Here is a 24,581-nt window from a genome sequence, read left to right as displayed (position 1 = left end):
CTGGATTTAATAGGGGAAACTGAGAAAACGCGAGTAAAACAAACGATTATACTAAAGGTTGGACTCGAAAGTGTTCCTTACAACTTGTCAAATAAACCTAATCCATGGATATTGACATGCAGCCAGGAATCGTGTTTCCTGACATTTATATGTGCCTGATTTCGACCCCGGGGAGACACATAAAGCAAATCTGCCTGTGAATATTTTATACAATATAGGTAGGTCTAAATCCACGTAGTCACTTATATCAATGTCATATCGTCATATTGTCCACCCCTAAAACATATATATATATATATAGCCTATAGTTTTATAGTATAGTTTTTGTCAGTGTTTATTTTAAAACACACAATTATGCAGAATATAAGATAGTAAATATTTAATTGATGATTTGCCAACATAATATATAACAATACAATATATACGGTATGATTTTACCTCAAAATCCAACAATTTGACACAAAATGATTCTGCAAATCCATGTTTCTCTGCCTGGAGTCCAGCTGTTTCTGTGAATTGCAGTGATCCATTTGCTTCTTTTTTCTGCAGTCTTTAAATATATACCTCAGGTTTTGTGTCAAAGCTATTTGTACAGTCGATCGCAAAGCTCTTTTCCGTTTTGGAAGTGTTTTGTGTGTTTTTCGCGGCATTCACGCTGAAAACCAATGCTGCAGTTCAGTTTTTGTGCCACTCAGTTGGCATGACCGCAGTTGTAACGGTCGACGGTGACGTCACGTGCATACCCTCTATAGAAACAGTCAGATGCGCGTGCGTTTGCGCATGCGCATTAGCTTGATCCAGCCTGAAAAATAAGTTTTTTGTCATGATTCGAGAGTTTGGAAAAAACATTTATGAGACAGTTGTTGTCAGATTTCATTGGTGATTTCAAAAATAAAATTTAATCGTAGGGTTGGCGAACAGTTTTGGAGAATTTGATGTTTCCCCATTCAAAGAGAGCTGCATGATGCCCAGGATGCCCGAGAGGCGTTACAAAGATGGCCGCCGAGTGAAATGACTTGTCTTAAAGGGACTTTGGCTGTATGTCCTACGCCTTCCCTATTCTACTTATGGAACGAACGCGCCAGGGGTATTCTGTGTTCGGCCGATTACCGAGCTCGGAGCCCTCTCCCCGGACAGCACACCAAATACGTTTACCAATTTATTTACCTGACTTATTTGTAAGTGTGAACTCATGAATGACCAATCGTTTCTCTAGATGAGACCCTTATGTCTCATCTGGTATCATTTAAAGCTCTTTGAAGCTGCACTGAAACTGTCATTTTGACCTTCAACCGTTTGGAGGCCATTGAAGTCCACTATATGGAGAATAATCCTAGAATGTTTTCATCAAAAACCTTCATTTCTTTTCGACTGAAGAAAGAAAGACATGAACATCTTGGATGACATGGGGGTGAGTAAATTATCAGGAAAATTTTATTTGAAAGTGAACTAATCCTTTAAGGTTATGAATTAGCTGGTCTGTTCCAAAACAATGACAAAATTTGCATTTAGAAGATGTGAGCATTCAAAACTTACAGTCTCTCACTTACACTAAAATAAATCACAGATTTTCATGACATCACTTCAGCACTTCAGCATGTCATCAAATCGATGCAGACTAGGGATTAGAGGGAAACCAAAGCTTTGCATTTTTGAGCCTGCATTTTTGCGAGCTACACAGAGGACTTTACCCAGCAGTCAAAGCGGCATTATGTCCCGAAAGTGCGGACTCAGAGGAAGACCATGAGGGTTTAGGGTGCCATTTGGGATTCAGGCATAGCCTCGTGTCCAATTTGGTGTCCCTTTCGTCAAATTTGTTCACATGTTATTCAACAGTTGGGTTTATAACTTTTTGCCAGCGTGATCTGTAAATGATCTTATTTGATTTTCATGAAAATCGGACGAGAAATTGAATAAAGTTTTTACTTCCAGAATCCGACTGTTGCACTCTATTATGAATCGAGTTCAATTCAGCTATAAGCAGCTCTGTGTGTTTATTCAGCTCGAGTCAGTACAGCTCGTGATCTGCATCTCTCATCCGGATCTCCTGCAGGTTGCTGGGAGTGTAGCTTTCATCAGATTTATAATCGGCATAAATACAAAGCATCTTCACAGTGGTCTTCCTCCTAACAGGACGCAACACATTTACAGTCTTTCAGTATCTAGAACATTTAAGCAGTTACAAACCCAAATATATATATTATAATATTCATCATAAATCATGAATGCATATTTTAAAATGTTTAAAAACCCTAAAAAAATAGTATCAAAATGTCTAAATACTGTGAGATTAATCATCCCCCGATACAGTGGACCAATCAGGTCATTTAGTAGCTGTTTGAGACTCTACCTGAACTGAATGTTCACTAGATGTGGCTGAGAGCCATCGGACTGCCAGTATGTCTCCAGATTATCATCCCTCAACTGATCGACTCCAAAACCTTCACACAGAAAGAGAATCAATGAAAAATGAAACAGAGGCATTAATCAGGTGCGCAATGAGAATAAATCAGACACACACCTGGTTTGCACGAGGACAGTGACCACACGGCTTGTGATCTGATCTCTCGGACGGTACCCGTGCGCTCCAGCTGCTTGGGGTCGGCACCTGGGGGGGTTTAAGTGGTGGTTGCCATGGTTACTGAGGAGGAAAATGAGGACAGACAGAAGGGATGGAATTTAAAAAAAACATACAAAACACTTATTAAATAATAATGCAATGTACAGTTGCTTTACATTTACTAATATTACTAATATTGACATAAATTAGTATATATATATATATATATATATATATATATATATATATATATATATATATATATATATATATATATATATTGCCATTGAAATGACTGGGAACACACACCCTACACCCTACACACACACATCCCAGAACATTATTTTACCTACATAGCATTACAATATTATCTAATATAAATATATGGTTAAGAATATTCAACTGTGTGGTAACAGTAACATGACATGTACCTGAACACTTAATAAACACATTTACAAAGTAAAAAATAATAAGACAAGGGACGACAAATGAGTCAAATGAAATACTAACATCTGTTAAATCTGCAAGCAGCGATGAAAAGGCCCTCGCACCAAAGTGCCACACTTCCTGCTGCCAACAGGTGGCGCCTTGACTGTAACTGAATATTTCCATGTAGATGTTTTCAGGCCAGGACTCTTATCACACATGTGAAGTTTGGGGCAGATCAGACATAGTATGCCTGAGTTACAACAACTTCATTGTTCATGGCGAAACATCAGATTTTGTCAGTCCACCACGGACATGCCAATAAACGAAAACTCAAGATCTTCGCAATTTAACGTCGCAAAGGCCTTTAGATTAGACTGACCGTTATTCATAGTGTAAAACGTAATTTCCTGTTGCCCCCAGGTGGCGCTATGACTGTAACTGAATATCGTCATGAAGATGTCTTCAGGCCAGGACTCTAATAAAACATGTGAAGTTTGGGGCAGATTGGACATTGTTTGCCCGAGTTACAACAACTTCCTGTTTCATGGCGAAACATCGAACTTTGCCAGGCCGCCACAGACACACCCTTCAGTGAAATCTTCGCAATTTAACGTCACAAAGGCCTTTAGATTAGACTGACCAAATATGATGTTGATCTGATTAAATCTCTAGGTGGAGTTTATTAAAGTAAAACTAAAAACTAAAAATGGTAAAAACTGCCAAAATTTTAAATATATTACTTCCTGTTGGGTTTTCAGATTTTGCACCAGGGGCTTTTTTGCAGGTATTGGGTTACATCTGTCTACCAAATTTCATACCTGTACATGAAACATAGCACGAAGGGCGCTTGATTGAAATTTTGTAGGTGGCGCTATCAAACCATTTTGCCACACCTAATTCTGAAACCCATAACATATGTACATTTTCACCACTTCTGACGTGTGTGCAAAGTTTCATGAGTTTTTGAGCATGTTTAGTTCCTCAAAAATGTGATTCATTTCGGAGAAGAATAATTGGCCAAGCAATTACAATAGGGTCCTCACACCATCGGTGCTCGGGCCCTAATTACAATGAACAGGAGAATAACAAGAAGATAACCACATATATCAAATTAAAAAAAAGACAAGACTGAAACTGAATAGTTAAATACTAGGCAAACAAAGGAACAAACAAGATAATTAACAAGGTAATTGACAAGGCACAGGTGAATTGGATTAATGAATAAAATTCATAGGGAAAACTGGGTCAAAGGAAAAACTAACAAAGAAGACAAAAATCCCAAAACACAAAGGCAAAACAAACATAACCCTGACAGCCTCATTTGCTAGTGTGCAACTGTTTTAATTATATATATATATATATATTATATAGGGCACTCTGATTAATTTCCTAACAGTTGCCCTGTCCAAATACCCACACTTGTGGTCTTTGCACTTGCACTTGTCTACTTACATGGCGTATTTCCTGTATTTGGCTCAAGTGTTCAAGTGGGAGTGAAGATTGCAAGTGTGTGTAGAACTTTTGATTACTCGATGGGACACACTTATAGTCTTTGCTTGCTATATAATAACACTCACAATATGGTGGAATAAGTCCCTCATTCTAAATAACAGCCAATCGCTGACTGGTAAAGTCATCGCATCACTGCAGCGGCTGTTAGAAGCTCCGGTTCCTATAGAAACAGTCAGACACGCGCCTCTGAAATGAGAGCCAAGAGATGTGCATTTAGAAGTGCCCATGCGCATTGGCTTGATCAAGCCTGAAAAATACAGGGTTTTTTTTTTTTTTTTGGTCATGATTCGAGCATTTAGAAACAAAATTTATGATAAAGTTGTTGTCAGATTTCATTGTTGCTTTCAAATATGAAATTTAATCGAAAGCTTGGCAAACAGCTTTGGAGAATTTGATGTTTCCCCATTCAAAGAGATAGGAGCTGCACTTGCATGCCCAAGAGGCGTTTCAAAGATGGCCGCTGAGTCAAATGACTTTTACGTCTTAAAGGGACTCACAATTTGAGTGGACTGCCGAGTCGCTTTCACCCCAAAATTGCAGAAGCGTAGGACTGCTGGTGTTGCAATGGAACCTTCTATTGGCTTTGCCTTCTTGTCAATATAATTCTTTGGATTGGGTTTAGTGTGCATTAAGGGCACTGCATTTTAGCATTTTAAAGACATGGTACAGTTTTGCGCACTTAAGTAAGTTTATTTATATAGCACCTATCACAGACAAGGAGGGGTCACAATGTGCTTTACAATAAAAACAAACAAATAAATAAATAAACATAAATATACTCTACAAATACCATCAATACAAACAGGCAAATTGAATTGTTAATTAAAAGCTTGTCCAAAAAGACAGAACCCATAGTTCTCAATTTTAAAGGAAGAGAGTTACACAGCCTTGGAGCAACTACACAGAAAGAGAGTGTACAGGGCCTACTCAGTGAAATGGATCCCCAGATTGAGAGGCAAAAACACTTTTCTTAAATTATTGGAATCTATCAATCTATTTTGATGTCCTTACTATACTGTGACAAGCTATCCTGCTAGCTAGAAACAACAAATGTTAGACAACAGATGTACTTAATGGAGCAAGATGGCGCCAGTGTGTCGGTCGGCTTGCCGTCAGCTCCGATGTTTGTTTGTGTTGTCACTTACGCTATTTTGGTACTGTTCTGTTGCTGCTACAAGGTCCTATGATCGGAATACTTTGCTGGATCTCAGATATGCGCTGGTGAGCCCTGCTTTCTATGACGGATGTCACCCTCCGTTTACCTGCCCTATTGCTGATTGCGTCATTCGGTTACCTTGCTGTATCTCCGACCGGAGGAAGCGTCGGAGGCGTGCGGGTGAGGTTTAGGAGAGGAGCGAGTGCTTCTTCTGTACAGTTGGGTCCCTGCCAGCGCTCTAAAGACATTCTAGGTCGGAATGATCTTTACCTGGCTCGACGTTCGTGGGATTTGAGGTACTCTTGGCATGTACACATTGCCCTGCATCAACCCCAAATGCCCGTTAGCCCTGTTCAGCCTAGACTGCGTGTTCGTAGTGGTGGGGTAAACTTGCGGAATATCCGCGCTTTGCAATATTCTCGCTGCCCCCAGGCTGCGGGTTACTCAAATGCAAAAGTGGCCTTGGTCAACAGTAGGTCAGTGTCTAACAAGACTTTTATTTTGAATGACTTTTTTTCTCGTCACAACTTGGATTTTCTGTTTTTAACCGAGACATGGATTAGTGCTGGAGTTGGCCAGTCGTCTGTTTTCGATGAACTTTGCCCAACTAACTGTTCATTTATTAGCACGCCAAGGTGTGTCGGAAGAGGAGGCGGCGTGGCTCTTGTTTTTAGGAACAATTTTAAATTACGGACACTACCTGCAGGGAGTTTTTCCACCTTCGAACTGCAATGTGTAATTATAGAATCTGTTATGTCACCATTGGTTTGTGTACTGATCTATAGGCCTCCTAAGCCTGACAAAGACTTTATAACAGAATTCTCTGATTTTATTTCTCATTTTGTGTCACTGTATGATCGCCTACTTATACTTGGTGACTTTAATATTCATGTCTGCTGTCCGGATAGACCCATGGTTAGCGAATTCTGTGGTGTAATAGATGCATTTGGCCTTACGCAACATATAGATAAAGCTACGCATAAACTGGGACATACACTTGATTTAATTTTATCGTATGGTTTTAAAGTTGATAATATTGTGTTTGAGGAGGCCACTTTCTCTGATCATAAGCCCATTACATTTGACATCACTCTTGACATCACTCTCAGTCCCCTGCAAACTGTCAGAGTTCAGGAACATTACTCTCGTCAGATAAATTCTCTTACTGCAACTCAGTTTTCTGATAGTTTTTTGAGTGGAAATGTTGCATCTATTATTGCAACAGCGGCATCGTTCTCCTCTAGTCCGGATGAATTGGTTACCCTTTTTCACTCATCTTGTTCTACCATACTTGACTCTGTAGCCCCTTTCACATACACTCGCTCTAAATTAAAATCTCATTATTGGTTAGATGAGGATACGCGCTCTCTTAGGCAGGCGTGTCGTAAAGCTGAAAGGAAATGGAAAAAGGATCATCTCAATCCCAGCAAGCAATTTTATGTCTATTAGACGTCTAATAGCCGTCAAAACATAGCCCGGCCGTCTAGGCTAAAACCAGGCAAAATTTGGGCTGTCAGTGAAAATCTAATAGACGTCTAACCATAACCCAAAAATAGACTAGTCATCAATTAGACGACTATTAGACGACTACATATATATATGTCTAATAGACGGTGAATATGGATCTAGGCTAAAATAAGGCTGAATTTGGGCTGTCAGTGAAAATCTAATAGACGTCTAACCATAACCCAAGAGTAGACTAGTCATCAATTAGACGACTATTAGACAACTACATATTTATGTTTAAAAGACGGTTAATACGGGTCTAGGCTAAAATAAGGCAAAATTGGGGCTGTCAGTGAAAATCTAATAGACGTCTATCTATAACCTAAAAATAGACTAGTCATCAATTACACTACTAATGAACGATTACATCTATACATGCAATAGACAACTAAATAATGGCTAAAGGATTCTTTTCACTTAAATATAACAGGTTCTCATAAATGACAATCCGTCCAAACAAATTAAATATAAAAGGTTTTATTTAGAAAAAGAACTCAAGATAATGCACAATGATAAAAAAAAATTTTATTTTACAAATACAATACAAATAAACATTAAAAGAAAATTACAATGTGTAACAATAAAAATATATAACATTGATAAAAAAAAGTTAAATAAAAAATGTTAACAATATTTTTTTGGTTTATAAAACAACCTGATTAATTTTCAGTTCCATAAATTCCATGTTTTATGAAAAGCACTCTGAATTACCTTGAACATTGTTGTTGAAATGTGCTATACAAAATAAACTTGCCTTGCCAAATCAAAAACTCATATTTTTATTTCATAATGATCAAAAGATTAAAAGATATACAAGGCTTCCATAACAAATAATAGTACACTCTTAGAAGAGATTGAACCTTTGCAGTTCAAAACAGAACTTTAAAGTACAAATATGAACTTCTACCTATAATAAAGGTTCAAAGTTGAACCTATAGGTTCTATAATGATCCATTGATTATTTGGCACATGTTGTGCAGTTCATTTTAGAACCTTTGTTGTGGCAGAAGGGTTCAGATAAGGACCTGGTCTGTTGTCAAGGTTCCTTTATGAACCTTATAAGATGGACTGTAAAAATTTAACTTTTTGTTATTAGCTGGGGCCCTTGCTTTGCTTTTAGCCCCTGAACATACTGAACATGCACAAGAATTGAACTTTTTCATTTTTACAGATTCAAAAAATTGCCTTGAAGCACTTGAATAATTAAAGACATTCCATAATTGTTCACCTGTTAGTTTAAAAAGACATACAATTATAAGCAAAACTACAGCCCTGAAATACCTCCTGCTTTCAGGTTGATAAATACATCATTTTTTATAGAGAAGTCAATAAATTATAAATCAGTAAATCTTCAAAAAAAAAGAATTTAACTGTAAATTGTAAAGTGAACTACAAACCTTTTCTCTAATTAGTTTGTTTTAATTATATATTATTCATTTCATTTCTTTCTTTTGTTTTATGAAGGTCTAGTCTATTGAAACATCAGTGTTATGTCTTTCCCCTCATAACACTCTTGGGTTATAACAATCAGGCCATTAATTAATTCCTCTTGGATTCTTATAGTAAAAATGCCATCCAAGAAGTAGTATTAATAATAATAATAATAATAATTATATCAATTATTATTATTTTATTATTCATAACAACAGTACTGTTCTGATTACTTGCAGAAACAAAAATACAGTTAAATTTTTTCATTTTTTTTCATAGTAATAGTAATGTGTAGCCTATATCTATTATTATTATTATTATTAACAATGTATTTTTGTTTCCATAAATAATCAGATCACATAGTACTCAATAACATTTATTTAGGCTAACAGGCCTGCTGTCTATTAACAATTCATTAGCAATTTTATTTCACTTAAGTGGTGTAAATGTGTAAATAATCCATATTAAATTCATGCTATTTTCATTTTGTGAATTAAATAATTTTACTCTGTCTTCGTAAGACACGTAAATCACGGAATCTTCAATGGTCTGTCTCGCGCAAAAACCGTTTAAACCGTTACTTTGTTGCGCAAGACGTCAGCAGATGGACTAGACTAGAGGATCGACGGGAATATTTTAGGTAAGACAAAATAAAATGTCAAAATAGTTATAAACCTTCTTGATATCTGTGATAATATAATGAGTGTAGTGCCATAAGGTTGGAGCTCATTGCGACTCTTTTTATTGGCAGTAAGATCGCAAATTTGATTGGATTCAGAACTTTTAAAAAAGGTAGGCCTAAGCAAATTTGTTATTTGTTATAACTTGTGTTATTTGTTATATTTGTTTGTTTTTATCTCTTTCTTTATTCTCTTTTATCTCTAAGAGTGTTTATGATTCGTTGGCTATATGGATATAACTGTCTGCAGGCCTTTAGATACAATCTTTTTAATTATCAACATCAGTGGTTCTCAACTAAAATTCATTACTAATTCTTGCTAATTTACTTTATTCAGTTTCCTTTTAAGTTTTAGTTAAAATAAAGAAATGTATAAAACCAAAAAGATTTAAAACTCCCTAGGGTTATTTTTGCGCAATTGTGCAGGGAAAACTACCCCATAGCGCCATCTAACGTCCAAGCAGTGTATACCAGTATAACCGCTTTGAACGCAGGAAACTTGAGCGCATTGACATTTATCGTGGCAAGTTTACTGACGACTTCAGAGACTGAACATTATATTTTTTATGTTTACAAAGGTAAACATGTTAATATATGCAGCTGTTGTTTTTCTGAACGTCAAAGTAACTGAAAATATAAAAAATTGGTTAATTATAAAGTAAAATCCTATGACTTAACACCATAGCCTATATATATATATATATATATATATATATATATATATATAAAACCAAGCAGATCTGGGGCACCATTGACTTCCGTATAGGAATAAAATAATACTATGGTGGTTAATGGTGCCCCAGATCTCTTATTAACATTCTTCAAAATATCTTTCTTTGTGTTCAGCAGAATAAAGAAATTCATACAGGTTTGGAGCAACTCGAGGTCGAGTAAATGATGACAGAATTTTTATTTTCGAGTTCACTGTCCCTTTTAAAAAAGAAAATGTAAATACTATAAGCTCAAAAGAGTACACAGCTTTGAGAATTTGCAGTCTCGTCACAAAAATCAGTACAAACATATAGGCTTCCAGCACCTACAAGTGCTTGGACCCCTAACTAAAGGTTGAGAACCACTGCTATATAACTCCATATAATGTTTCACTGCTATATAACATTTCCTCTATCCATAGATTTTGATCACGATTAATTGTTTATCCCCATATCAAAGAAATCTTATATGATATCAACACATTGTTCTCTAAATTTTAACACTTTTCTGTATACAGACTGAAACAAAGATGGGCACAGAGGTGATTCAGTGGACAATCCAAGATGTGGCTAATTGGTTGACTGCAAACAGTTTCCAGGAATTTATCCCTACATTTCAAGGTTAATCTTACAGAAATGCCCACTCTCTTTAACTGTCCACTATGCAGCAAACAAACATTCTCCCTAATTAAACAGATTCGACATATTGGCCTTTATCATCAAAATGAACCAAAATTTGAATTTACATGTGGATTGAACGGTTGTGGCAAAGTCAACAAAACCTTTAGTTCCTATAGATCACATACTTATCGCAAACATAGAGACCTTCTTTCATTGGTCAGTGAAGAAGGGGAAGTTTGTGATGATGAGCGCTGTAACTCAGAGGAACATACGGAGGACTTTCATGGTCTTGACGAGGAGTTGCCTAACACTAATGTGGAGGACATTGCTAACTGCAGAGAGTTTAGAACAGAAGATTTACTTGCAAACCTCAAGCGCAATCTTTGTCTTTTCATTTTGAAATTAAGAGAGAAGCACTGTATTGCTGCCACAGTTCAGTTCAGTATTGTGGAGAACCTGCGAGTCATCTTTCAGGAGTTCACCACTCATTATGCTGAGATTATAAGATTTCATCTTCAACAACAACATCAAATTGATACTGATGCTGATGACGATTTATCTGAACTACTTAATAAGCAAAATGTGTTTGATGAATGCCTTCGACAGATCAGTAGTGAATGGATGCTTGAGCACTATTGTGAAGATGAACTTGAATACATTGCACCTGTACAAATTCCGCTGGATCAAACAGAACATGGTGCACATTTCCAGTACATACCTCTCAAGGCTCTGCTAAGAAAGGTTGCTCAGAATGAGGATGTGTGGGCAATGCTTAACCAAGAGAAAACACCCAAACATCAGGATGTTATGGAGGACTACACTGATGGAGACCAGTTCAAAAGTTGTGTGCTTTCTTCCTTTCCGAATGTACGTCTACATTTCTACATCGATGAATTTGAGATTGTTAACCCTTTAGGCTCTAAAAAGGGAAAACATAAACTGACAGCTGTGTATTTTAAACTTGGAAACATTGATAAGAAATATACATCAAAACTTGAGAATATTTACCTTTCATCATTAATCAGACATCGGTATATTGAAGAAGATCTTACCAACTATAACAATCTGTTTCAGCCTTTGATTGAAGAAGTGATATGTCTTGAGACCGAGGGAGTGACTCTGTCATGTAATGGGGAAAGCAGAAGATTCTATGGCACAGTAGTCACCATCTCAGCTGACAATCTTTCAGCTCATTCTTTGATTGGGCTGAAAAGAAATTTTTCACATGGGAGAATATGTCGTTTTTGCATGGCCACAAAAGAAGACATCACTACCAAATTCAAAGAAGAGGACTTCACTCTAAGAGACAGTGTTAACTACAGATATCACCTACAGGCTGTCTGTGAAAATCCTGATAATGGGTCTGTTTATGGTGTGCAGAGAGAGTGCTGTTTCTCATCTCTTAACCATGCTCCTACAGTGATAACTCACTTGTTTCCACCTGATGTGATGCACGATATTTTGCAGGGAGTTATTCCTAATGCTCTCAGATGGATTCTTCATCAGTTAATCCAGGATAAACACTTCACCCTAGATCAACTAAACTTTGAAATTGAAAATTTATCATATTCTGTAAATGACAAAACATCTAAGCCACAAATCTTGACGGAAAGAATGTTACGAAGAAAAGGTCAACTCTCTGGTAAAGCTTCAGAAACCTGGAGATTGTTTCGACTACTACCACTAATGGTCGGATCTTATGTACCTCCAAACAAGTATTGGAACTGCTACATTTTACTGCGCGAAGTGGTAGATTTGATCATGGCCCCAGTGGTTAGAAGATCTTGGATACCCTATCTTGAGGAGAAAATCACAGAGTTTTTGGCAACATTTCATGAACTCTTCCCTGATGGTGTCATTCCAAAAATGCATTTTTTAGTGCACTATCCTTCACTTATGCTGAAATATGGGCCATTAATTCATTTGTCTTGTATGCGGTTTGAGGCAAAACATCAGTATTTCAAGAAAGTGTCTACTGTTGTTTGCAACTTCAAGAACATCACCAAATCACTTGCTAGAAGGCATCAGCTGAGACAGTGCTGGGAGCAAGCTCAGAAGAAAAGCATTGGATATGAAGTGTGCCATGCCTCAGGAGCTTGTGATGTACCATCAAACACCCTGCCTTCTTTAGTATTGGCCACACTGGAATCACAGATTGGAAGACCTCTGTCAAATGAAGTCCTACAAAAAACAAATTCCATCACAGTTAACAATACAGCTTATAAAACTGGAGAATGCAAAGTGATTGACACTGTACACACTGAAGAGATTCCATTATTTCTCAAGATCAAAGCAATATATGGACACAGTGGTTCATGGTACATGTTTGGAAAAATACTCATTCCATTCAAATTTGACAGTCATCTCCATGCATACAAAGTTACCGAAACATCTTGGTGTGCCCTTGAAGTAGGGAAAGAGTTAGCTTTCCATGGACTGGACACTTATAAAAACCTGGAAGGAACTCTTTTGATCCCCTTGCGACATTGGATTACTAAATATTAGAATGTGTATGTGCATTTATACACAATTCCTAATGCAGTTTGGTGGAAAATGTTGTACTCCTATTGACTCTTCTTGTTTTTACAGAGAATGAAATTGATGGGGACACTTTTGTGAACCTAACTGAAAATATGATATCAAAAATATTTCCGAAAATGAAGGATCAAGTTAGATTTATAAGATTACAACAAAGCCTAAAGACGGAGATGCCCTCTAAGACCACACACACCAATCATGAGTAAGTATGTTACATCTATATTTTAAGTACAAAGTATGTAGACAAGCCCTACTAATTTCTCAGTACAAGATTTTCAGACACAACCAATGAGGTTTAATCCCAGTATATATATGCATTACTACCAAATCAAATCTTTACAATATCAAAAAAAAACAAACAAAAAAAAAAAAACCTATTTTGGTGTATGTAACATGCACCTCGCTGTAACATTGTCACAGATTCAACCAACACACCCTCAGCACCAGGTCCTTCAGCTCTTCCCACTCATTCCCAATCACTGAGAACTGAACTGCCACACCTGTTACACCCTCATGAAGCACCACCTATAAGCACACTGTTGTGAAACATTGCGAACACATAAAATTTTACAACTGAAGAAATATCTTATTTGTACATTTAATATTGTACCAGATAATGCTGGTTAGACTGAATAATTAAACACTTACAGTGTGCAATGATGCACACAGTGGAATTCACCATACAATCTCAACATGCTCCAATCACACAACATTGTCCAACCATACAGTCTCAATCTGAGCAATATGCCGAAGATACAGTTGGTTGACAGTACCCACTTTGACACAATTATTTACAAAAATGCACACCACATTTCTACCTTCTTCTTTACATTGCCATATCAAATCGTGTGTTAGTTTCCCCAAACGAGATTTCAGAGATTGAACCACGCCTGCTCGGTAGACGCAACACTTGAACAGAATGCTATACAACTATTATAATGTAATAAATCAGCTTAAACATGACCTTTTGCATACCAACGCTTTAATAAAGAACTGTTACTTTTACCTTTGTGTCTCCTCTCCTGTGTTGTGATAAACACTTCTCTGAAATCTTTTTTCTGTAGGACTTCAGTTGATATTTCACATGGCCCAATATTAAAACACAACATTGCCCAAACAGTGTGGCCAGCAAATTATCAGCTGCCCAAATTTCCATTGGCAATACAAAAAAAACTTGATGAGGAGAGCAGAGATTTTTTTTCTTCAACAGGACGGAACAAATGGAGATCGAAAGTAATTCAAACTCTGTTTGATCAGATGTGCACATATACATGGTAATTGTATAGCATAATTAATAGCATAATTTTAATAGCTTAACTTTAGAGCATGATTGAGGCCCATTTTTTTCTCTCTTTTTTTCCCCAGGTATCCAACAAGTGAACAGTACAACAAGGTGTGTTCAGCCCTGGTTGCAAAGTACCAATTCTTGAGAGACAGGACAGGAAGGGGATATGTAAGAACATGACAAGATTTTTTCAATTTTATAAACCCTTAAATACTTCCTTGATATTGTTACGGTGTAGTGTAGTAGAGATGATGCATTACACGGATATCCACAACAACGGTTCTTTTACGGAACAAAAGGAGCAAACATAACACCATCACACATTAGATTAACAATAAGGACAGACAAGGAGTGAAGGGAGTGAGTCCATTATAAAGGGAGTGCTGATGAAGAAGTCCAGGTGCAGGTGATCCGTGATGATGAGGAGAAGACGAGGGAAGTGAGTGCAGGTGTGGAAACACGAGGATCATGGAAAATGGAGTCCTGGAGACGAGGGAACTGTGACAGTACCTCCCCCGCCTGGTAGGCGCGTCCTCGCGCCGTAGATAGAACAACCGGGAGGGGGGTGGGCGCCCTGGACACTGAGGTTTCCAGGGCGGATCAGAGGCTGTGGACAGCCATGGAGGGTCAGAGGCTGTGGGCGGCCCTGCTGACCCCGAAACCCCGCCCAGGAGATCCCCACCCACAGGTACTGGGGCCCCCCCCAAAAAAATACTTGGGGAGTTTTAGGAGGGCCTTCAGTGGGCTCTTGACAGGCTGGGGCTGCAGATTCGGCGGAGGCTGAAGATGCAGGCTCGGCGGCGGCGGCTGGAGCAGAGCCCAATGAGACAATCCGCTGCTGACATTGGTGTGGGAGGCACGGGAGGAGCAGGAGCCTCAGCGAGGAGGAAAGGCAAATCCATTTTCATTGTGGATTTCCGGCAGTTAGGTCTGTCCTTCTGTTACGGTGTAGTGTAGTAGAGATGAGGCAATACATGGATAGCCACAATAACAGTTCTTTTACTGAACAAAGGAGCAAACATAACACCATCACACATTAGATTAACAATAAGGACAGACAAGGAGTGAAGGGAGTGAGTCCATTATAAAGGGAGTGCTGATGAAGAAGTCCAGGTGCAGGTGATCCGTGATGATGAGGAGAAGACGAGGGAAGTGAGTGCAGGGGTGGAAACACGAGGATCATGGGAAATGGAGTCCTGGAGACGAGGGAACTGTGACAGATATTATCTTGAAGGTGATACATGTTTAATTAATAGTGTTATTTTTCCATTTAAGGAGTCATGGCATGAGGTTCTAAAGAACAAGTTCAAAAAAGAAAGATCACCCTTGGTTGATATTGAGGAGATTAACAGTATTCGAAGCAGATTTAGCAGAGTAAAGAAGCATGCTCCAAGCATCCAAGCATCTGACACCAAGAAGGCAACTAATAAAGAAGTAAGCCAAATGATATGACACCTTAATGGATATTTACAGTAATGGATATCTTTATTTCTTATTTTTATTGTTTTTTTGTTTTTTTAGACCGAGGATCTATCTGTAATCCAAGACATGTCCCAAAAGAGACAAAGGTCTGAAGAGGTAAGTAGATTCATCTTCAGGATTTAAGAATAGGTCAAAGTATACTGTTATAAAATAAGTGCATGTGTTTTTGTGAATAGAGTGTATCAGGAGAAGATAAATACAGCATAGGGATCCACTTGGAGAAAATAAGAACAGAATGCTTGAAGAAGACACCAAATATCCGCCTTTTACAAGACTGCATGGAACGGACAAGGAATGAGAGAGCAGACTACATGAAAAATCACTCCACAAAAGAAATACTGTTACGATATCCAGCCCTTAAAATCCCCTCAGTTGTGAGTAGAATTGTATTCCAAATTATGACTTCAAAGCAATGAATATTTGAACTTTTTTTTTTTAATATATGTATATTTTTTAATAGCTTGTATATGAGTTTGAAAGCATACTTGATGGAAACATTGAAAACAACATCCTGAAAAATCTGGACCTGGTGGCACAGAAAGTTATTAATGAGTGCCAGAGAAGAGAAGTTGGAGTGGAAATTTGTGCTGAGTTGGCCGAAGCAAAAAAAACTTATGTTGATTTGGCACACAAAGGTAATGCATAGAATGAAAATGTAATTAATCTCTGTTTTATGGATAATAAATATACAATTCACAATTAACACTAACATATAGTATAATATTCATGGATATTTTCACAATTTTACATTTAAGGTCTCTCAATGACTGCTGCTATCCTGCTGCTTCCACTTTTATTCAAGGAGAATCCGAGATCTCTATATCTTATCAATGAGGTATAGTAAACTTATAAAATTTGTTTTTTAGCGCCTTCTTTTTAAATGTGTGCAAGTTCCACTATAGAGTGGTGCAGGTATGACATCAAAACCCAAAAGATTTTCCAATGGGATTTTATATTGTTTTTTTTATTATTATTATTATTATTTATTACTAAAATAGAGCCTGTGGTAAACATAACTTGACGACATTGACATTTTGTCACCTATACCGAAAATGTGAATTTTGAAGCAACATTTTTGGAAAAGTATGTTTCTAAGTTACTATATGAAACAGTGTGCATGTGTAATTTACAATGCAGAAAAAACGTCAAAGTATCTTCACGTTTGAGTCACCATGTTTACCACAGGCTTTATTTTACCCATATGTGAATGTGACCCTGTACCACAATACCAGTCATAAGGGTCCATTTTTTGAAATTGAGATCTGAAAGCTGAATAAATAATCTGTCCATTGATGTATGGTTTGTAGGATAGGACAATATTTGTCCGGGATACAACTATTTGAAAATCTGGAATCTGAGGGTGCAAAAAAATTAAAATATTGAGAAAATCATCTTTAAAGTTGTCCAAATGAAGTCTAGCAATGTATATCTACTCACAAAAATAAATTTTTGATATATTTACAGTAGGAAATTTGCAAAATATCTTCATGGAACATGATCTTTACTTAAAATCCTAATGATTTTTGGCATAAAAGAAAAATCGATCATTTTGACCCATACAATGTATTGTTGGCTATTGCTACAAACATACCCCTGTGGCTTATGTTTGATCCAGGGTCACATATTTTGAAAACCCCCCTTATAAAATTACTATTCTGGGTTCTGATGTCATACCTGCACCACTCTATATCAGCAGCAACAACATGGAGGGAATAAATGATGGCAGAATTTTGGGGGAACCTTTCCTTTAATGGCAAATTTCTTTATAATTTAAATTTATAATTATATTTTTCTCACTGAGATCCACTTATAATAGGATTCTTGCCACCAAAACATTCATTATTAGTTTTATGACTATATTTTGACAAAAAAACATCCTAACATTTGCCAAATTTTGCGAGTTATAATTTTTTTTAAATGTTTGGAAAAAATAATAATCATGAATGGTATTTTAACTGCTATATATCATTATACCTTACATTATCTGTTCTTTGTTTAGGAACCCCGTACACCCAACCCTGTGCTGTACATAAAGGGAAGTGCCTTGGATGATGAGTCTCTTCTAGAAATATTGATGGAAGGGGAGAAGGTCTGTGAAGTGGATGATCTGACCATGGCTCTTGTTGTTCTGATGGCAATACACTTCATATTCAACATAGAATATGCTGCAAAGATGAGAAACACCCTGAAATTTGTTGAAAGGTTTTTAATGTGCCATTTCGCAGAAACCAAAATACCACCCACAGTGATTAAAATGGCCAATTTTTTGTTTGATTAAATGTACATATTTGAGTGTGTGTATGGGTGGGTGTAAATTCATGATGTAAATACCTGGAATTGGTTGTTGTGAACATTAATTTCTTTCCAAAATATTCTAAATATATATAAATATATAACCAAAATACCACCCACAGTGATTAAAATGGCCATTTTTTGTTTGATTAAATGTACGTGTGTGTGTGTGGGGGGTGGGGGGGTGGGGGGGGGTGCGTTGGGGGATAAATTCATGATGTAAATACCTGGAATGGGTTGTTGTGAACATTAATTTCTTTCCAAAATATTCTAAATATATATAAATATATAACCAAAATACCACCCACAGTTGGCCAGTTTTTTTGTTTGACTGAATGTATTGTGGGGGGAAATGGGTTAATAATATTTTTCCCCCTAAATATTGTGAATAATCAGTTTTTTCATGAAAGAGAAAATTCTATATTAGTTTCAATAAGCCTTAATTTGTACTTTGTGTCCTGTGCTCAAATTTGTATATGCCTTTATGAAATAAATAATTCATGAAGAATAATAGGTTGTGTCTGTGTTGTGAATTGGGATTAAAGTAGTAATGTATAATATTAATAATAATAATAATAATAATAATAATGATGATGATGATGATGTCTAAAAAGGTTCAAAATGGAACCAATGCTGGGCATTAATGCACCTTTTAGGGAAGGTTCCAATTTGAACCTTTTCAAAAAGGTTCAAAAATGAACCTTTAAGGTTCCCCCACAGTTGCAATATCCAGGAACCTCAAAAGGTTCATTTTTGAACCTTTCCTTCTTAGAGTGTAGGGTGCACAGGTTTCATGTTTACCCCCTTGTATTTAGATAATTACAGAGTTTTAGGGCACAAGGAAACACTACAGTACATGTGCGTTTATGTTAATCTAACCACGTTTTACTCTGAGTCTGCACTGTTACCCGCTAAAATGTCACGGTTCCTACACATAATGTACATAAATAATAAACACATGTCAAAATGAAAAACACAGATACTTACAAGACCAAAAGCAGGAAAGAATTTGCTTTAACATTTGCTGTTGCTTGCTCTCCGTCTCCAACAGTTGTAAAATGCGGAAATGTTTATCGCGAGATCTGGCAACAGTGATCGAGAGTCAACGTTCAAGTCTCGCGTTGCCAGTGGTCATGTCTCAGTAGAGCCACAGTTGCCATCTAGCGGTTGAGAATTGTAAATTTTTATTTAACTTAAAATTAAATACAGTCATATATGTGTGTGGTATATAATTATAATTAATATATGGCTTGGCTATACCCTGATATATATATGATATCGTAGAATGTAGGATTGTGTGACAGCAAAAATATGCTGTTTCAAATATATACTTGCATATAAATGTATATTATACTTGCATATAAATGTATAAATGCAAGTATATCAAGAATCCCACAAGCTTTGTGGTCGAAAATGACTTAACACTATTTTGGTTACACTCATTGCTGGTCTGAATCAGGGCTATAGCCAAGCCGTAAAAACTAGACTATAAATTGCCTCGATTGGACTAAAAGCAGACTACACATAGCCTATCCAATTCAGAGCTAAATCGTGACTACATATAGACCATGTCATGAAATGTCACTTAAATCTTGTAGAAATCATTGACATTGCGAACATGATGAGATATCAACCATCTCAAGCACTTCCTGTCAAAAAACTACAATAAATCAGGATTGACTATAGGTGGGCTACAAATAGCCGGTCTGACTACGAGCTAAATTGTGGCTACGCACAGCCTACACAATATAACATGTCATAGATGTGAAACCAAACACCTTGTAATCACTGTTGACTTCACTTACATGATGCAATAACATACAACTCGCAAGTTATTTTGGCAAAAACGACATGTAACCAAATGAAAGATTATTTTGGCTAAAAGTGGGTTACACATAGCCGGACTATATCGGGTCTATAGTTAACCGAGACGGTGAAATGACGGCTATTGCTTGCTGGGATGTTTCTTTTCAAATTTTTAAATCTGCATTAGCTTCTTTTCAGGCAGCAGCTAAAATAGCCAGAGCAAAACACCTCTCTGATTTGATCAGTAAACACTCAAATAGACCAAAAATTTTATTTAGTACGATAAACTCTGTTATCAATCCCGTAAATTCTCCAGTTGTTGATGTATCTACCGATACCTGTGAGAAATTTCTTATGTTTTTTATTAATAAAATTGAGAATCTTAGATCAGTGTTTACACCTACTTCATCTGCTATTTTGTTTGTTAGCTCAGGGGTACTGGCTACTTTTAACCAATTTCAGCCCATCTCTCTCACTGAATTGAGGGATTTAGTGTCACATATGAAACTTACCACTTCATCTTATGATTCTATCCCTTCATCTATTATAAAGGATGTTTTTGATGCAGTTGGCCCCTCCATTCAGGTCATTTTAAATTCATGTCTTGCGTCTGGCACTGTCCCTACATGTTTTAAACATGCGGTTGTCCAACCCCTGCTTAAAAAACATGATCTCGATGTTAAATGCCTAAATAATTATCGTCCCATTTCTAAGCTTCCTTTTATTTCTAAAGTAATGGAAAAAGCTGTATTGTCACAGCTGCTTCCCTTTTTGACCACTCACAATATATTAGAACCTTTTCAGTCAGGTTTTAGATCACTGCATAGTACTGAAACTGCTTTGCTTAAAGTAACCAATGATCTTCTCCTTACACTAGATTCAGGTGATAATGCCATCCTGATATTATTGGATCTTAGTGCTGCCTTCGACACTGTCGATCATAACATCCTTCTTACTCGCCTCGATCAGCAGGTGGGCATTAGGGAGACTGCATTACTTTGGTTTCGGTCCTATCTCAATGAAAGGACTTTCTCTGTCTCTATTGGCAATTTCTCCTCATCCTCAGCTTCTGTCTCATATGGGGTCCCTCAGGGGTCCATCTTGGGTCCTATTCTTTTTAGCCTCTATATGCTCCCACTGGGCGACATCATAAGGAAGCATAACATCTCGTTTCATCTCTATGCGGATGATTCACAGTTGTACCTGCCTCTAAAATCTAGCGATTCCATACAGTCTCTTCTGGCCTGTCTCGAAGACATCAAAACTTGGATGGTTAACAACTTTCTCCGGTTAAACAGTGATAAAACGGAAGTGATTGTGTTTGGTTCTCCCAAGGCAAGATGCACTGTGGTACAAAATTTAGGTCATTTCACCACATTTATCAAACCTTATGCCAGAAATTTGGGTGTCATTCTTGACTCAGAACTCTGCCTTGAAAAACAGATTAGTTCTGTTGTTAAAAACAGTTTTTATCAGCTCAGAATGATTTCACGCCTGAAGTCATTCTTATCTTTTAACGATCTTGAAAAAGTTATCCATGCCTTCATTACATCGCGGCTGGATTATTGTAATTCTCTCTATCTTGGCCTCCCACAATCATCACTTAGACGTCTGCAGTTAGTACAAAACGCAGCAGCACGTTTGTTAACTGGCACTAGGAGGCGCGAGCACATAACCCCTATTTTGGCTTCCTTGCATTGGCTCCCAGTTCCTTTTAGGATCCAGTTTAAAGTTTTATTGTTTGTTTTTAAAGCACTTAATGGGCTCTCCCCAACTTATATCACTGACCTTGTACAGCCATACTCAGTTCAAAGGTCACTGAGATCCTCAAACAATGGGCTCCTGTTTGTGCCACGCTCATGGCTTAAACAGAGAGGTGATAGAGCATTTGCAGTTGCTGCTCCACGTTTGTGGAACCAGCTGCCCCAGCATATTAGATCTGCCCCTTCCATTGATGCATTTAAATCCAGGTTAAAAACTTATTTTTATTCTTTGGCCTTCCCTGTTTCTTAACCTGGTATTTCTGCTGTTATGTATTTCTGTGTTGTGTGCTCTGATATTGAAGATTTCATTTCATTTTATTTTATTTCATTTTATTACTTATTATTCTTTATTTATCGATTTTATATGTGTGTTTTCATTGTACAGCACTTTGGTCAGTTTGCGCTGTGTGTAAATGTGCTTTATAAATTAAAATTACTTACTATCAAAACAAGACAGATTTAAATTCATAGACATTAATGGTTAAGACAGTATGAGGAAAATACTGTACATGAAATCACTTTTATACCTAAAAAAATTAGTCTTTGTAGAAAAACAAGTATGATTTGAAAACTTGTCTTTTGTCATGCAGAGAGGGATCTCCACAGAGCACATGCAAAATGAGTTTCATGGTTCTGTCTCGTTTCTGATTGGTGTAATTGAGATGTTATAACTGCCCGTTACATTTGGCCCTTTACAGTACTAAGTGGCATAGTAGCTAAATAAACTTGCAGCATGCTATTTGATGTGCAGGTTTGCCTAGACATAGGCGCTGGAAAGATTTGGCCAGTCATAAACCTTCATTCCAGCCATATTCCTACAGAAAAGACCTTTTAAGAGGTTTATGACTCATTGGAATGTATGCAAAAGACAGCTTTCCAGGTGAAGCGTTCTTTAACAGAGTTTGATATGTAGGTCTGTGCTGTCTTATTCCTCCATCTCTGTTTGAAATCCATGGATCACCACTCTGTTTCTGCTTGTTCATACACAAAAATACAAATGTATGTTACAAATGAATAAACAACTATATCCCGTCTCATATAGACTACTTATAATTTATCAATAATGTTATTTATTTAATGATATTATGCTCTTTTGCAGAAAGTGCCATGGTTGCGGAGTTCTTGCATTTGACCAGCGGATGTCGCTAGCGTGTCAATGCTCCACTGCTTTGCGCATGCGTAGAAGTTTCTCATTATTACGAGAAAGTTTCATTATTATGAGAAACTAAGTCATTATTACGAGAAAGTTTCTCGTTATTAAGAGAAATTAAGTCATTATTACGAGAAAGTTTCTCATTATTATGAGAAACTAAGTCATTATTACGAGAACGTTTCATTATTATGAGAAACTAAGTCATGATTATGAGAAAGTTTCTCGTTATTAAGAGAAATTAAGTCATTATTACGAGAAAGTTTAATTATTATGAGAAACTAAGTCATTATTACGAGAAAGTTTCTCGTTATTAAGAGAAATTAAGTCATTATTACGAGAAAGTTTCTCATTATTATGAGAAACTAAGTCATTATTACGAGAAAGTTTCTCGTTATTATGGGATGTTAAGTCATTATTACGAGAAAGTTTCTCATTATTAGGAGAAAATAAGTCATAATTACGAGAAATGTTCTCATTATTCTGACATACTAAGTCATTATTATGAGAAACTTTCTCAATATAATGAGATACTAAGTTATTATTATGAGAAAGTTTCTCATTATTATGACTTACAGAATTATATTTTTTTACTCAACTGTGGCGGAAACGGGCTTCCATAGATTCGTAAGCGACAATGGACATCAGGACGCAAGAATTGATCGTTAATTTCATCTCGTATAGTGTGTCATAGTAAGACAGAAAGACTAGCATGTTGAATTTTTTTGCGGTCCTTCACGACGGGTTCCGTCACATGGGTGACGCTGACCAATCGGAGCACAGACGCTTTTTGTACACAACTTTCAAACATGGCGAAACGCAAGAGAGATGATGGTGTGGCTAGGTGGAATTACGAAATGGAGGAAAAGTTCGTGGAGCTGTGGCAACAGTACTCCTGCCTGTACGATGTCTCATCGAGGGACTACCACGACAGATTAAAGAAAGAAAAATGCTGTCGAACGATAGCGGAAGCCCTTCAGCAACCCGGTGAGTACTAAAATTGGCTGTAACTTAAGCTAGAGAGAGAGAGAGAGAGAGAGAGAGAGAGAGAGAGAGAGAGAGAGAGAGAGAGAGAGAGAGAGAGAGAGAGAGAGAGAGAGAGAGAGAGAGAGAGAGGAACGTGTCCATGTTCGGGTTTTCTTTCTTTTTTTGCGCTTTTCTAAACATAAGACAGCCAGTACAAAACACGCCGCAATGTTTACGCTCTTGTTTCTCATGCGCGTCGTGACAACAAACGACAATTGGTCGCGTAGCAACGTGTAGTCTGACATGTTTCAAGTCCAGGACACGACAAGATTTTTGGAGTCAACATCGCGTAATCTGACACAGTGACTATCGTAACAGACAAAAAAAAAATCGTGTATTCTGAACCAGGCATTAGACTGAGCCCAACATACAGCGATTGTTTTCTGCGACTGAAGCAGATTTATATACTTAAGCAGGGTTCACACTGTGCGATTTATGAGTCATTCTACGAAACGGGTGCCATTTGGGTCCGCAACGTTTGATCAGATGCATAAGGCACAAAAAATGTCCCAAAGTCTGTTCCCAAAGCTTAAGGTCATTAATTCAAGTGTTCTTTTTAACATGAGTTGCGTCCCAAATGACGCACTATACACTATGCACTTATACACTATGTACTTGTGCACTATGCACTCATC

At 37.1% G+C, this 24,581-nt stretch overlaps 2 protein-coding genes and 1 pseudogene across 4 annotated transcripts in view; 2 read left to right on the top strand and 1 right to left on the bottom strand.

The window, feature by feature from the left end:
• The window catches only part of LOC125260280 (E3 ubiquitin/ISG15 ligase TRIM25-like), a 673,153-nt gene that overhangs the window by 476,537 nt on the left and 172,035 nt on the right, over positions 1-24,581 (top strand). The gene's annotated exons all lie outside the window — the stretch shown is intronic.
• Positions 1,975-2,636, bottom strand: LOC125260333 (annotated as a pseudogene).
• On the top strand, positions 10,186-15,100 carry LOC125260287 (sterile alpha motif domain-containing protein 3-like). 2 transcript variants are annotated; one of them, XM_048178593.1, is made up of 4 exons: positions 10,186-10,604; positions 13,194-13,344; positions 14,207-14,416; positions 14,508-15,100. In XM_048178593.1, the coding sequence occupies exons 1-4, from the start codon at positions 10,514-10,516 to the stop codon at positions 14,605-14,607; spliced, it is 552 nt and encodes a 183-aa protein (XP_048034550.1). In that variant the 5' UTR covers positions 10,186-10,513; the 3' UTR covers positions 14,608-15,100. The 2 variants fall into 2 exon arrangements, 1 of the variants encoding a protein (XP_048034550.1); XR_007182999.1 differs by having other exon boundaries at positions 10,198-13,344; positions 14,508-15,099.

This window comes from Megalobrama amblycephala, linkage group LG24, assembly GCF_018812025.1.
Source record: "Megalobrama amblycephala isolate DHTTF-2021 linkage group LG24, ASM1881202v1, whole genome shotgun sequence".
Taxonomy (NCBI): domain Eukaryota; kingdom Metazoa; phylum Chordata; class Actinopteri; order Cypriniformes; family Xenocyprididae; genus Megalobrama; species Megalobrama amblycephala.
The sequence above is the reverse complement of the archived record's forward strand: the minus strand, read 5'-3'. Positions and strand labels throughout refer to the sequence as shown.